The sequence below is a fragment of the Schistocerca piceifrons genome, chromosome 2 (assembly GCF_021461385.2).
Source record: "Schistocerca piceifrons isolate TAMUIC-IGC-003096 chromosome 2, iqSchPice1.1, whole genome shotgun sequence".
Classification (NCBI taxonomy): Eukaryota; Metazoa; Arthropoda; class Insecta; order Orthoptera; family Acrididae; genus Schistocerca; species Schistocerca piceifrons.
Genome location: NC_060139.1, coordinates 909,737,344 through 909,753,484, shown reverse-complemented (window position 1 = coordinate 909,753,484; position 16,141 = coordinate 909,737,344). Strand labels below are relative to the sequence as shown.

The window sequence follows — 16,141 nt, the reverse complement described above, 5'->3', positions numbered from 1 at the left end:
AATCTCACAGATCCAACATACTTTGGTTCTCCTGTTTACAAGAAACTGTATTATTTGATGTGTCAGCCTTCCCTGATCAGTCCTTAGAATGTGTCTAAACAACATGCTGCTTCTTTTTACGATGATATCCAAGATTCTCTCAATCTAGGTATACAGTTCTCGGTTCACTTGCATTCTATATTGAGCATCTCCTGTTCTTGGATGAATCTATGTTATCCTGGGTATCCTTCATTCCATGGTTCTAGCCTCTTAAATACGCATGTTCTTACCAGATTCAGACTTTATGTCATGTATGAGGCTTCAGGACAGATTACTGTCTGGCAAGTCTCAATTTACATTGACTCAAATGTTATTCATATTGTAGATGTTCTTAGTTAGTTTGTGTGCTAAAATCATTTTATTTATTCACACTTTCATTGCTTGTTTTTATGCTAGACCACTTTTTACCCATTCTTCCAAGTATTTAAATCTCTTCACCTTTTGAATTTTCCCTCCTTCTATTGTTATCCGCCTAGGAGCTGCTTTAATGTTTGTCATATACAATGTTTTCTCAATAGATATTGATAGGTATGCTTCAGCTTGTCTCACTGTTGATGGCACGTAGAGTTCTAATCTTTTTTCCCTCCTTGCATCGAATGATTCAGACAGTGTAACAGTATTGTTTGCGAATGCCAGACAATCAACCTTATTCCTTTTTTTCCTTTCACCTGATTCTTGTTCCATCAATCCTTGGATTTCTTCTCACCATTGACCATTCCCTGTTCACCTTATCAAATATACAGTTAAATAGCAAAAGCTAGAGTACGTCTCCCCGCCTGACTCCAGTTTTGATCTTCAAGGTCTATGGTTTCTGAAGTCTTTCCTCTTTACTTTGGATGTTGTATTGCTTAAAGTTTGTTTAATTAGTTCACTGGATTTTCTCTCCTCCAAACTTTGGGATAGTGTTATCTATCTACTAAATCACAGACTTTCTTGAATTCTACAAATGTGAGTACGAAATTCTTGCTCCTCTGTTTTTTATACACAGTTACCAGTTTCAGATTAAAGATTTGTTCGACACATGATCTGTGCATTCTGAAGTCTCGTTGTTACTAATCAGTTTGTCCTATATAACAGTTATGAATTAGTTCCAGTAGCATCTCTGTTTGGAAATTCCCATAGAATATGGTGGGCCTTAAAGTTGTGGCATATAATGTAAGTCATCCACGTTTGCAGAGAAATTTGTACCTGCTGTTTCTACATGATTAACTAACTACAATGGGAGGAAATCTTCGCAGTGCTGAGAGGACAATGGCTCAAACTCGTGTCAGGTCACCCCAGATTTAGGTTTTCTGTGTTTCCTCTAAATCACTCCATGCAAATGCTCAGATGGTTCCTTTAAAAGTGCATGGCCAATTTCCTTCTCCATCATTGAAATATTCTGAGCTTATGCTGTCTCTGATGACCTCAAAGTCGACAGGATGTTAAACCCTAATATACTCCTTTCCTTTGCAACATCCTGCGTAAAAAGCAATTGAATGAGATGCCAATTGGGGACTTACAATAGGAATAAGAATAAATTTGTCTGGATTCTGCATGTGGTCTGAATCTAAAGACAGAGCCAGCCTCTGTAAAAGACAAGTTGATACATGCAGCATGTTCACGTAAATTGTGGCTTGTGTAAGGTTTTGTGCTAATGCACCTGATAATTAGCTTTGAAAAACTTGTGCGTTTTCTATTTTAATCCATGATTAGTTTCATTTCAGCAACACAGAACAGCAATAGAAAGACAAGTTCCACACAGAAAAAGGCTTTATTTGAGGGGGAATGAGGAGGTAAATAATGCCTTTAAAGAAATTATTCTACAGAAGAAAAATTGGGAAGAGTAATTTTAGTGAGATAGCATGTTTGACATGAAGATATGGGTTGAAAGATCTAAAATAGATATGTGAAAAAAATTGTGTGCATAATTTTTTTGTCAAACTGAAGTGTGATTACGAAAGAAGTACAAAGATACTGTAGTCATCTTTAAAAAAGGTAGATGACAAGAATGAGTTACGTATGGAGGCATCACATAGTAATATGTACAGTGCTGTAACACCAGTGTGAAACAGGTTAGTAGTTGTTACTCTCTACATAGAGGCCTAATGGAATCCCTATCAGATTCTATAACAAAGTTAGCCCATCTTTTAACCATAATATACTGAAGATCCTGTGAACAAAAAATGTTCCCAGAGGTTGAAGGAAAGCAAACAGTTACACCCATCTACTAGTAGGGCAGCACAACTAAGCCACAAAACAACTGTCCAGTATACCTGACATCCATTTGCTGTAGGATCGCAGCATGTATTCTGAGCTCAAATGTAGTGAATTATCGCAGCAGAATGACTTCTTCCATGCCAACCAGCATCCATTCTGAAAAAAACAGATCATGCTGAAACCCACTCATTCTTTCTCCCCCGACTTTCTGAAAACCATGGGGGATGAGAGTCAGGTAGATGCAGTGTTTGTTGAGTTCCTAAAGGCATTTCACACACCATGCCGAAGCTTGTTGTCGAAAATATGATCATATGAGATACCAAGCAAAATTTGTGTCTGGATTGAGGATTTCTTGGTGGAATAATAGAATGTCATTTTGGATAGTGTGTCATCGATAATTGCAGAAGAAACTTCAGGTGTGCCCAAATGAAATGTGATGAGATGCTTGCTGTTCTTGTTTTATATTAATGACCTTGCATACAATATTGATAGTAACCATAGGCTTTGCATAGTTGATAAAGTTATATGTCATGAAGTACTGTTTGGGGAGGAGGGGGGGGGGGGGGGCAGGGAAGCTGCACAAATATTCAGTCTGATCTTGTCAAGACTTCAAAGTGGTGCAAAGGCTGCCAGCTAACTTTGAATGTCAGAAAGTTAAATATTGCACTGCATGAGCTGAAGAAAACATACTATCCTATGATTTGAATGCTTGATCATCTCGTACAAATACTAGTTATAACAATTTGCAGGGATATGAAATGGAATAGTCACATAGCTTCAGTTGTAGGTACAGCAGGTGACATACTTCAGGTTATTGGTAAAATATCACAGTGCAATCAGTTAACAAAGGAGAGTGCTTACAAATCACTTGTGTGACCACTCCTAGAATATTGCTCAGGTGTGCATGATCCGTACCAAATAGGACTAACAGAGAGTATTGAATGTATACAAAGTAGGTAGCACAAATGGTCACAGATTTGTTTGACCTTGTGGGATAGTGTCACAGAGATGTTGGAAGAACTGAACTGGTATATTCTTGAAGACAGATGTAAAATATACCTTGAAAGCTGTCTCAGAACGTTCCTCGAATCAACTTTAACTGAAGAGTCTAGAAATATAGTACAACCTTCCTATTGGGATCATGATGACAAGATTAGACTAATTACAATGCACACATAGGGGTATAATCAATCATTCTTCCCACAATTCATATATGCATGGAGTGGGAAAAAGCTCTGATAACTGATACAATGGGAAGAACCTATAGGCGAGCACTTCACTGTGGTTTGCAGATTATAGGTGTAGATGTAGACAGAAAAGGTATTGAACAGGAAATTGGCACATTTAAAAGTAGAATGAGCTATCACACAGTAAAGATGCAATGACAAAACCCTGTTGCCATTCTCTGACAACAGAAAAAGGGAAAATAAGTTCCTTTGAAACAAAAGCAGTTCATTCTTACAAAGGTACTTTCATGTAAAATTTTTAATTATTTCTAACAGCCCAAGGTCACAGAAATTCAATCATTGCAGGCAGAAAAAGGAACACCAAAAATCATGTAACAGGGAGAAGGGACATTTTGAGGAATAAGACTGCTGATGTTGCTGCGAAGGCTGCAACTCTACTACCCAGGCATTTTAGCTATTCTGTTTTGTTGAATGTTTTCAGTGTTGTTATACATAGCAATGTTCTATCATACTGGCACGAACGATGGGCATCTTCCCTCGGGGAGATTAAATCCCTCTATATGGCTAGGGTAACTTCCTCTCATCCATCTTGTCATGAGGAGACGACGGTATGGGCATGCTGGCATATAAAGTATGCCATATGAAAACTAAGTTCAATTTTTGTGAGCTTACATCCTTTGTCGGGTCTGGACAAACAGCTATTCCTTCATTAGTGTTTCGGCTGTTGTGCTGATAGGTTGTGTGCATTCTCAAACACCTGTAGTGCATCTGTGAGAAGTTTAAAAGTGAGTGTGTCTCATTTCACGTAAAAAATCTGGTTGCTGAAGTGGAATTTCCTCTGTTTAGTTTTTCTACTTTCACTAACATAGCTACTGTCTTGCATCTGGTTTTATTTCACATTGTCTGTAAAGTACAAAATATGTTTTTCTTGTTCAAATCGCATAAAAACATGACAACTGACAAACTTTATGAACTATACAATACGAATCCCAATGCTGAAGCAGAGCATTCAGAAGGGAATGAAAGCAGTTCTGATGAAGAAGAAGAAAGCATTGTCTATAGTGGCCATGATTCACAAATAGACAGAGTAAATGGAAGAAAATCTTCAATGTCACAAGAAAAAAACATTATAAAAACATTTTTGTTTATTATAAAAAAGTTAGATATTGTGATCTTAACTAAAGAAACCATCTAATTATAAATATAAAACCAAAATACTTTATCTCATACAGTTGACAGACTTATGTATTAAGGATCCCATTATGTAATTCTGTTATAAGCATGCCATATGTAGCAAAGATTGTTGATTAAGCAACTTGAAATAATATCATCATACTAATAAATGAGGTATTTGTAAGTACACCTCTATTGAAGTGATGGATAAGTGACAAATTGATATGGAGTACAAAGTACACCACACCTGTTAATGAAGGAACACACTAGATTGTGTGTTCGGCAGTCTTTTCAACCATAATCATCTTTTAAACAATCCCACATTGCTTTTTATCTAACTGTTTTGAATCACTGATGGTGCATTGCTTTCTAACACAATGTTAATTTTTTTAACCCCTTAGACTTAAATGTACATTTGTCATCTAGCTATTGAAGTTTTTAGTAGATCCCGTACAGGTTAATTACCTTACCATTTGTTAATTACTGTACAACTACATTTACAGTAATTGATCTGTCAGGCGGAAGATTTTATTGTATAGATGTTTTTAATCTTACACATTTTATACTGGCTTTTATACAATTGTATGTTTTACCTTGAAAGGCACACATTATTAATATTTGCACTTTTTAGGTGGATTTTAAGCATGAATCCAATTTCTTGTATAGTATGTCAGTACATCTTTTATTGCCAGACACTCATTTTGCCATGTGAAGTAATTTTAATTAATGACTAAGCATATTGCATTTTAACCGTTACATTTGCGATACTGGTTAATCATGTACCCTAACTATAGTGCCCTCTGCTGGCCTCAGTTTCCTTGTATAAATACTAGACACATTCTGAGCATCACTAGCACTTACTATGTACCTACATGTTTAGTTTGACATTTATACATCAGAATATTTTATGGTATATATGTCTGGTATAGATGTCTGTTAATCATGTAAACGCTTTTTATCTTTCTTATGTAGCACCAGGACTTTTACAGATGTAGCATCAGCAAACTGAACTTAGTTGGTTACACACTGTTTTTGTTTGTAACAGATCTGAAGATGGCAGTAGCCCAAGCCGGTAATAGTAAAGTGTAAAAGTTCGTGTGATCAAGATGGACCTGTAAAATAAAGTATCAAAAATATGATTATGGACTCATTTTCAGACTTTTCTCTCTTCAATTGATAACTGTACAGCTTGTAGAATGCTTTACTTGCTGTAGCAACATGGTGAAAGAGATTTAATTTTTGAGCATGGATGCCGGTTATCCTTGAAATTCATACTGAATGGCCTCATAAGAAAGGATGAACTTTGTAACTTTAATTTTACCTTTCTACTTTGTTAGCCTTTAACAAGCATTTTAAGTTCACTGTCATAATTCATTATGCCACTTATGTCTTTATGTGGTTGATTAACTTCAAGAACAACATAGTGCTTTTCCTGAAAAACAATCCAGTTCAAGCTAAGATATAGGCACTTAATGATCTCATCTCTTTTGTGCATCCCCCCCCCCCCCTTTTTAAAAAAGGATGCTGTATGTTGTAACCACAGTTTAGGTTTTATAAATATTTTCTGTTTATTTTGCTATTATTTGTATACTTTTTGTACGCTTCATATGACAATTTAGCAATACATGGTACAGTGCATGTTTTTGTTATTTTGCAGATACAAGAATCGTCCAAATATGTCATTTGATGATGTTAGTGCAGAGCCTGATCAAGAATTTGAACTTCATCCAGACCAGAACGGAACGTTAGAATACTCAATTAAGTAAGAAAATATGTTTAATGCATTTTTAGCTCTTACTTGGGAAAGTAAATTAATTTAGTGGACAGTAGATTTCGTTTTTGCTCTAAACATCATTATATATTAATTTGTAGTGCATTTGTTGGTTGAATTATTAATTTTCTCCATACAAAATACAAAAATATTCATCCTCTTTGCAACAGCAGAATATCTTTTTATTTTCTTATAAAATTACATGCGGAGGAATGATCATCATCTTGAATTGTTTCCAGCCCCAGGCTAGGTCTGTTAGAAACATAAGCCTCGCTGTCTAGTCCTGTTATTGCACTGTATTTATCCCTTGGTCTTCCTCATGGTCATTTCCTTCACATCTCCATTTCACATATCTTCTTGGGAGTCCTCTTGTTTTCAATTCTCTTTAAGTGCATATACCATCTTAGTAGTGATGTTTGTGTCCCGTTCTGTAAGGGTTCCTCTTTCACCATTCCCCTTACCCTTTCATACCTTAATTTCTCTCTCTTTCTCATTCCTATCTTAATTATGCCTGTAATTCTGCTTACATCTCTTTCTTTTTCATTACCCATGTTTTGGATGCAGAGGGCAGTGTTGGGATGTAGTTTTAGATGCATAGGTTTGTATTGGGATTTAAAAACTTCCATATATTACTTCTTTGGCTTTTTGTGGGACATCTTTGTTCCAAACCAGGCTCCTGATGCTGAGTAGGAATGCTTCTGCCCACCTGCTACATTCACTTATCTCTTTCTCATTTCTTCTCATTTCCTCTGTCATGTTTCCCAAGTACTTGGTGCTTTCTACCTTTCTCAATTTTTCACCTCCAGTCCTTACTGCACTAGTTGGTCTATCTTTCTTTCTAGTTGTAACCATGACCACACATTTGTTTACATTAAATTTCATTCCATTTTGTCTCATAGTTTTGGGCGAGCGGTTCTAGGCACTACAGTCTGGAACCGCGCGACCGCTATGGTCGCAGGTTCGAATCCTGCCTCGGGCATGGATGTGTGTGATGTCCTTAGGTTAGTTAGGTTTAAGTAGTTCTAAGTTCTAGGGGACTGATGACCTCAGAAGTTAAGTCCCATAGTGCTCAGAGCCATTTGAACCATTTGTCTCATACTTTCTTCCTCATAATCCAGCTGTTCCTGAATCTCCTCCTCCCTGTCTTCCCTGATCATGAAGTCATCCATGAACACCATTGCTTTCATCTTGTCTTCTTCAGGTTTTTCTGCCATCTGAGTCATTATCTCATCCAATTTATTACTTATTATTTATCACATGGTAATACATATACAAAGATTACAAAACTACTCCATATCAACATTTAAACACAGCTCTCCAGCATAAAATAGCACAAATAACAACAGCTGTATATGGATATCAAGGTCTTCTATGTATTTTATCACACTACTCATTGCTGGCAGGAAATCTTCAAAAGGACCCTTGTAGGCATGGATGGGACATGTTGGTACGACATGAGCAGTTGTCTGTTATTCCACACCGCCGTGAAATGATGGTGATAAAGATTTCCCCCACTTTTAGAGTGTGTCTGCACATATTCCATGGCCTGTTCAGATGCAGTTCAGGGTAATCCAAAGTTGTCCAAGGCTGGTCAAAACCAGGGGTTTCTTCCAGATGCATGGCAGTTTCAGACAGTGTAGAGGACAGTTATGTTGCCAGCAGAATTTTTATTCATTGATGGTATTGAATTCAGTTTCCGTGAGCGTCGTGGCTGTGATAAGAGTGGGATGTCTTGATCGTAGTCTTTTTCACTATGCGGGAACACATTGTTCAGTGTATGGAGGTCAGTGTTATTAGCAGTCTTTTGGTATTCACGCAGTAGCATACTCTTCCATTTGACATCAGGAGATGGAATGTGTCTTAAGATCGGTAACCATTATGTTGGAGCAGATTGTACTGACCTACTAACAATACTCATGGCCTAGTTGATTTGCACACCTACCTTTTTTACGTATGGGCTATTAAGCCAGACCAGTGCAAACTACTCTACTGTTGATTATACGAGGGTTGGAACTTAAATAGTGACAACTATTTATTCACAACTGATACAAAAGAGTTACATGTTTGCACCTGTTACTGTCCTTCAAAGTAGTCACCAGTGTTGTGTAGAACCCGTTGGCGGCGATGTGGAAGGCGTAGTTTACTGTTAGCAGAGCCTGTTCTGTTGATGGTGCGAATGGAGCAGTCTACTGCCTGTCGAATCGCTGGAACAGTTCTGAAGTGAATGGCATGAAGTGGTTCCTTCATCATCAGAATCAAATCTAAGTCACAAGGACTTAATTCTGGGGAGTATGGTGGATGGTACAGTACTTCCCAGTCCCATCAACCAAACAGAGCAGCCATAGCTTGCGCTGTGTGCACCTGCGCATTGTCGTGCAGAATGATGGGTAGGTTGCACAGAAAGTGTCACCGCTTCTTTCGCAAAGCTGGTTGCAGGTGATGCTCCAAAAAAGATCACTAATACTGTGCATTTGATTCTGAAGATGAAGGAACCACTTTGTGGCATTCACTTCAGAACTGTTCCAGTGATTTGACAGGCAGTAGACCGCTCCATTCACACCGTCAGCAGAACAGGCTCCGCTAACGGTATACTATGCCTTCCACATTGCTGGCAACAGGTTCTACACAATGCTGGTGACTACTTTGAAGGACAGTAACAGGTTCAAACATGTGACTCTTTTGTATCGATTATGAATAAATAGTTGTCACTATTTAAGTTTCAACCCTCATACCAATTTGAGTGCCGATACTTGGAGAGTGTTTGCTGACGATCAACAACTAATGCCACAGAGTTTATGGAGAGTGTTTTTCTGCTTCTGAGGTTAGCAGATGTTCATTAAAAGAAAGTGTCCCAACTAACGTGGTCCCAAAATATTTTGGGAGCATGTCGTGATGAAGTTTCTTCCCCTGAAAATAGAAATCAAGAGCTCTGTGTGCCAAACTGTTGGACAGATTAAAACAGGCAACTTCTGTTTTATTTGAGTTTGGTTGTAACCTCCATTTATGGAAATATTGGCCTAAAGTGTCTAGATCAGAAGTTAGGATTTCTTCAGTTGTTTCAAAGGCCTGTGTTGTATGGCTAAGGCTAAGTCATCCATAGAGCCAAACTGTCTCGACCATTTTGGAGGAATATTGATACATATAAATTTAACAACAGAGGAGCCAGGACTGGTATCTGTGGTAAGCCATTATTCAATACTTTTGGACAGCTAGTGTGTCTTCCTGTAGTTAATGTAAATGTCCTTCCAGTTAACATGTTATCAATTAGTTTTGTTGTCCGTCTGTATCGGACAAGTTGTGATAATTTATAAAGCAATCCATGCCTCCAAACTGTCTCATATGCTGCACTTAGATCAACGAAAGCAACTGATGTTGAGTTAAATGCTCCTTATAAGAAAGTGTCCTATCTAACGTGATCCCAAAATGCTTCATTTGGTATCCTGCTTCAATAAATGTTGTTAAAGATAAGATTTGATCAGTTCCATCCTGGTCGGAATCCAACTTGCTCAGTAGGAAGTTTTTGAAAGACTAAACCGATTGTATTTTAAGGAACTTACAAATTGTTCTCCGTAGTGCAATTGAGCAATAGTTCTTAAGCTAGTCAGAGCCTTGCTGGGCTTGAGTATTGCTATGATTTTTGATTGCTTCATTTTTTGTGGTATTGAACTACATATCATAATGTCAGATAATATTGCCATGTAGAAGAAGGTGTAATTAGACAAATGACGAATACTAACTTCACTTAACGAAGGTTTTTTCAGCACTTGCACATACAAGAGTGCAGAGCAAACTGCCTCCGGCAAGAACACACACAGTATATATACAGCTACAGAACATTCCAATACAATGATTCTTGACATTTATGGATACTTCTAGAATGTACTGGAAATTAAAATTGTACAGTCCAGGTGAGTTTTGAACTCATGACCCTCCATGCAACAGTTCGGTATAATAACCACTACACCACGATGATACTCAGCTTCTTCTGTGACTTTTTCCCTCCTTAAGAGAACAGTGGCTCGATGTTACATCGTCTTAGTTCAGGAACGAGTCATTGGTCCTGCATACTCTGACTCCTGATGACTGATTCTCACCCTAGCGGTGATCTTTTTAGAACTTCTTTTGCCGCTACGCTCTTGGTCACCTTTCCACTTGTTGTCTGTCGCTGGAGCTTCGAATTTACCCTGGGTTGCAGGATCCTTATAGGGCTTCATTCGAAGGATGTGGACCATATCTCTGATCTTTCGTCATCTTGTGTTGGGGTCTAAATCTTCAACTTCACAAGTAATATCAGACAACAATGTCTTACAACCTTATAAGGTCCAAAGTAGTGCCTGAGGAGCTTCTCAGAGAGACCAACCTTCTGAACAAGAGTCAAGATCCAGATGAGGTCACCAGGCTGGTAGACAACAGGGCAGTGGCTCACATCACACCTTCGGCGATCGTTTTCTTGAGCCTGCAGCGTGCGGAGTCAAGCTAACTGCTAAGCTTCCTCAGCTCTGGTTAACACCTGGCTGATGTAGTCCACATCATCAGGATGTAACAGAAACACAGTGTCCATTGTCGTAGTCGCCTCACACCCATGCACCAGGAAAAATGGCGTAAATCCTGTGGTGTCTTGTTTGGTGATGTTGTAGGTAAACATCAGGAAAGATAGCACCTCATTCCAGCTGCTCTGCTCAACATTGATGAACATTGATAGCATGTCGGCCAAGGTCTTATTAAGGCATTCAGTAAGCCCGTTAGTTTGCAGATGGTAGGCAGTCGTCATGTGATGGGTAATGTTGCACCGACAGTTTATCTTTGTCACAAGATTCGATTGAAAAAGTTCCCTCAATCCATAATTAATAACCTTGGGGCACAGTGTTTTAATACAATGTCTTCCACGATGAATTTGGCCACCTCGGATGCTTCAGCTGTTTTCAAGGCTTTTGTAATGGCAAAGCATGTCAGATGGTCAGTGCAAACAATAATCCATCTGTTACCACTAGCAGATGTTGTAACTCGTCCGAGGAGGTCAATCCCAACACGCTGGAAAGGCGTTTCAGCTGGTGGAATTGGTATGAGTCGGCCAGGTGGTTTCTGAGGAACTGCCTTTCTCCCCTGGCACTCTAGACAGTGCAACACATAGTGATGGACACTCCTAAATAAACCTGGCCAGAAAAACCTCTTGCAAATTCTATTGTATGTCTTAATAAATCCTAAATGTCCAGCCTCAGGTATGTCATGGAATTTCTGTAGAACATCTAAGCGCATGTGTTTAGGAATCACTGGTAGCCACTTCTTTCCAAATGAATCAAAGTTCTTGTTGCAAAGTAATCCATTAACTACTTTAAATTGTCCTTTCACATCCTCTGACCAATTTAAGGCAAGCATAATTTGAGATATCTTGGCATCCTTCTGCTCAGCAGAGAGATCCTGAAGTTCAAAGAGATAGTCACTATCTTCATCAAAGTCTTGATGGTCTTGCACAGGGTTTCTTGAGAGACAGTCAGCATCTTGGTGTTTTCTTCCACTTTTGTACACTATGGTAATGTCATGCTCTTGAAGATGTATTGCCTACCTGGCGAGTCTCCTGTTGGATCCTTAAGACCTGTCAACCAACAAAGTGAATGATTGTCTGTAACAACTGTGAATGGCCTTCCATCGAGATACTGTCGAAATTTGCACATGGCCCAGATCACATTAAGACATTCTCTTTCTGTAGTTGAGTAGTTGCTCTTGGCTTTTGTAAGTGTCCTAGAAGCATAGGCTATAACCTTCTCTTCTCCATCCGAAATTTGCACCAGAACAGCACCAATGCCATACCCGCTGGCATCTGTGTGTAGTTCTGTAGGTGATCTCTCATCATACAGACCAAGTGCAGGGTCAGTCATCAGAGCTCCCAACGTTCTCTTCTCCATCCGAAATTTGCACCAAAACAGCACTGATCCCATACCCGTTGGCATCTGTGTGTAGTTCTGTAGGTGATCTCTCATCGTACAGACCAAGTACAGGGTCAGTCGTCAGAGCTCTTCAGAGCACATTGAAAGAATTTTGTTGAGCCCAGATAAATTTAGCATAAGCTTTTAACAGCTCTTGGAGTGGCCTGGCTTTGATGCAAAAGTATTTGATAAAACAACGGTAGTAAGAACAGAATCGGAGGAAGCTTCTGACTGGGTCTGGCCTCACACCTTTGTTTGACACAAGGTGTCCAAGTATTTTGATTGCTTTTGCTTCAGACACACTTTTTTGGATTAAGTTTCAGACTACCTTGTTGGAGACACTTAAGAACAGCTCTCAGTCTTTGAATGTAGGCTTTCCTGATGTATACTGCTGATGAAATCATATTTCATTAGCCCTCAGTTTTTTATATGTTCATCAAATATCTCTGAGAACACTATGCCATCTAAATAACAGACACATTGTACCCTTCAGGTGCCTTAGAAGATAATTCATCATCCATTCAAAAGTTACTGGTGCATTACACAAACCAAATGGCATTATCTTAAACTCATACAGGCCCCCAGGGGTGATGAATGCAGTTTTCTTATGATCAGCCTCATCTACTTTGATTTGCCAGTATCCCGAGTAAAGGTCTCTGGTTGAGAAAAACTTAGCCCCCTTCAGACAATCTAGAGTATTGTCAATTTGTGGAAGAGGGTAAGCGTCCCTTTTAGTTATCTTATTAAGCTTCCTGTAATCAACACAAAAGTGCCAACTGCCATCCTTCTTCCTGATGACGAGGACCACTGGTGATGACCATGGGCTCTTGCGAAGGCTGAATGATGTCATTCTTCATCATTTTCTCTACCTCAACGTGAATTATTCGATGTTCCGTTGCTGACACATGGTATGCTCTCTGGCTTATTGGTTGATGGTCTCTAGTGCTAATCTGGTGCTTCACTGTCAATTTGTCTAATTTGCTCTTCACCTGTGGATTGAAGCATTTGGAGAACTCTTGAAGAACGGCAGGTAGCTTCTTCTGTTGTTCCTTAGTGATATCTGGTGATAGTCAAGCTAGAAGATCTTGACTCGCAGTGGTAGCTCTAATTTCGCCCACAGACTTGGCATGGGAGGTTTCTATGACACTCTGCTGTTCTGCAGTTAACAGCTCAGCTTTTGCTACGAACATGCGTCTTGGAAGGATCTGCAGTTCTTGGTGACAGTTAACAATCCACAATTCACCGAATCTGTTCTTAAACGAGACGCCAGAGGCTGGGATGATCAAGTTATTCTTCAGTGGTATGCTTCTCGTACATTCCACTACATGACAGTTACCTTTCTAGCACTGACTGCAGAAATGATAACTTCATCCAGCACACATAGTCTCCACGCACTTGGATGAGCATCTTCCTGTCCACAGTATCTCATCTCGTCTAGCATAATCTTCGAGCGACCACAGTCTAAAATTGCTTGAGAAGCTTTCAAAAAGTCCCATCCGAGAATGACATCATGACTACACTCTTGTAAGGCAATGAATTCTAAGGGCTGTGTATGGCCATTTGTACCCACACGAATGGTACATCTTCCTGTAGGTTTTACATATTTCCCATTAGCCACCTTCAGCAGAGATGTTTTGTCGTCGACAAATACAGTGACTCAAGAAACTGTTAAGAACAGAGTGGCTTGGAGACCATAAGCCATCTCAGTTGCTTTGATGTCTGCGAACATTTGGAATGCATGTGCTGTACATGATCATTCCTCAGTTTCTGACTTTCAGTTGTTCCATTTGACATATTAATACATGCGAAGATTGTTTAGTTGCTGTCTGAGAAGACTCTTACTGCATCCACTGTTGTAATGTTTTTAATTATATTTAGATTTTTAATGAAATGTCTATGTTTGTACCTGTTTCTACTCTTTTTTTTGTGCAGTCTTTGTGGTTTTAGCTCATATTAGGTGCCATTTGTGAATTTCATCCTGTTCTTGTTTTTGTAGTGCTTTCTGCTGTTTTGATATTTTTTACTTTATTTGTGGTTTGTGGTATGGGGCATTGTATGCCTCAGACTTACACATAGCCTGCCATTGTGAACACACTACATGCGTATCTAACTTTAGAAGTCTGTTTGCAGACAGTCTTCCTTTTAGAATGTTTTTCACTCTAGTGCTGTCCACCCAGTGATATGAAACCTGTGTATAATAACATACTTTTGTTATTTACGTGATTTTGCTGTTGCGAATTCAATTTGCACGTAATTTCTTTAGTACTAGGTTAATACAAAATGAACAAGTTTCTGTCTCATAATTTTTATGCCTTTTGTTGGGAACCTTGTGTCTTTTGTTATAACAAATAGACACCATCTACATCACAGCTTTGTATTACCAATTACTGCGTTCAATTTTTGCTCTAAATCATCTTCAGGTCTGGTGCTGCAAAGCACAGTTTGTCAACAGTGATGTAAAAGTGTAATATCTGCTAGACCGCATTTTGAAATCAGAGTACAGAGTTTAAATAGTAACTAACATTTTAATTTCATCACAGAAACAAAATTTCTTTCAATATCAGCATGTAATTTAGTCATCCATATTTGTTTCTGTTTTTTTTATTTTTTATTTATTTTTTATTTTAACTTACCTTGCTTCAACAGCAGATAAGCTGGAACTTTGTGGAAGCGTTTCATACAGTAAATGAAATGACTAATTTGACATAGATCTTGTATTTTTAAAACTAGTGAATAATGCAAATGCAACTATCAAGATTGTAAAACTGGATTATTATGTGAGCAAGTTACTTGTTAAGTGAAATTTATTCTTTGTAGCAACTTGATGAGTTGTGCTATGCTCTTAAGGCAAGCATAAAATAAAAGAAAGTGATTGAAATCCATATTCAGGTCTGACAATACTCTAATAATCATAAGAGCTTTTATTAGTTTTAATCTGGTTTTTTTTTGTGACTTTCAGAGTCGTGAAGTTCTCTTCTGTTCATCATTTAACTCTACATTTCCCAAAGAATTTTGGAAGTGAAACCACAAAAATATACTATATTGGACTAAGAGGAGAGTATTCAGAAGCACACAGGCATGGAGTAACAATATGTACATATGAAGCAAGGCCAAATCCTGCTGACTGCAAGGCTGAGTTACCTGAGACTATGTCTCATGAAGTGCACTGAAGAGATTTTTATTGACTGTGAAGTAATTGTTTTGTTTCATAATAATAAGTATTTATACTTCAATTTATACTTCAGTAAATAAAGTATGCTATGCCTGTTGAAAATAAATGGTTTGTTAACATCTTTCATGTTTAAAATTGGAATTACTCCTTTACATAAACATTAATATGCTTATGTTGTGGAAATTAATGTATTTCAAAACAGAAATAAGTGGACCTGTCACAATTTAGTTTCCATAAAATGGCTTCAGTGCGAATGTAATATGTTCAGAAAGCAAGTGAACAGGAATATATATCACACACACACACACACACACACACACACACACACACACACACACACACACACAGAGAGAGAGAGAGAGAGAGAGAGAGAGAGAGAGAGAGAGAGATATATATGACTGAATATATGGTTAGAAGAACAAAGCAAAGAAAAGTTTTGCTACCTGGATGTTATTTACATTCCAGTTATTTGTCCTTCCAATGGTGAAAAGTTTGTGTAAATACGAAGTTCCCTGCCACCTTATACCAATCTCTAAGATTGTAAGTAGTTAATCAAGTGCAGACATCAGAAAGGCTCTACATACCAATACAAAATAAATTTATTCACTACACTCAAGTTTAATATGTTTAAGTTTAAATAATGATAGTGGTAGAGACATATGTTGTAATGATGTCC

At 38.2% G+C, this 16,141-nt stretch overlaps 1 protein-coding gene across 1 annotated transcript in view; it reads left to right on the top strand.

Annotated features, from left to right (window-relative positions):
- The window catches only part of LOC124776933 (PITH domain-containing protein GA19395), a 72,169-nt gene extending 56,583 nt beyond the window's left edge, over positions 1-15,586 (top strand). The window contains exons 4-5 of the mRNA XM_047252152.1: positions 6,256-6,360; positions 15,253-15,586. Of these exons, the coding sequence (XP_047108108.1) occupies positions 6,256-6,360; positions 15,253-15,463 (316 nt within the window). The 3' untranslated portion in view covers positions 15,464-15,586. The remainder of the gene's footprint in view (positions 1-6,255; positions 6,361-15,252) is intronic.
- Positions 15,587-16,141: the final 555 nt, after the last annotated feature.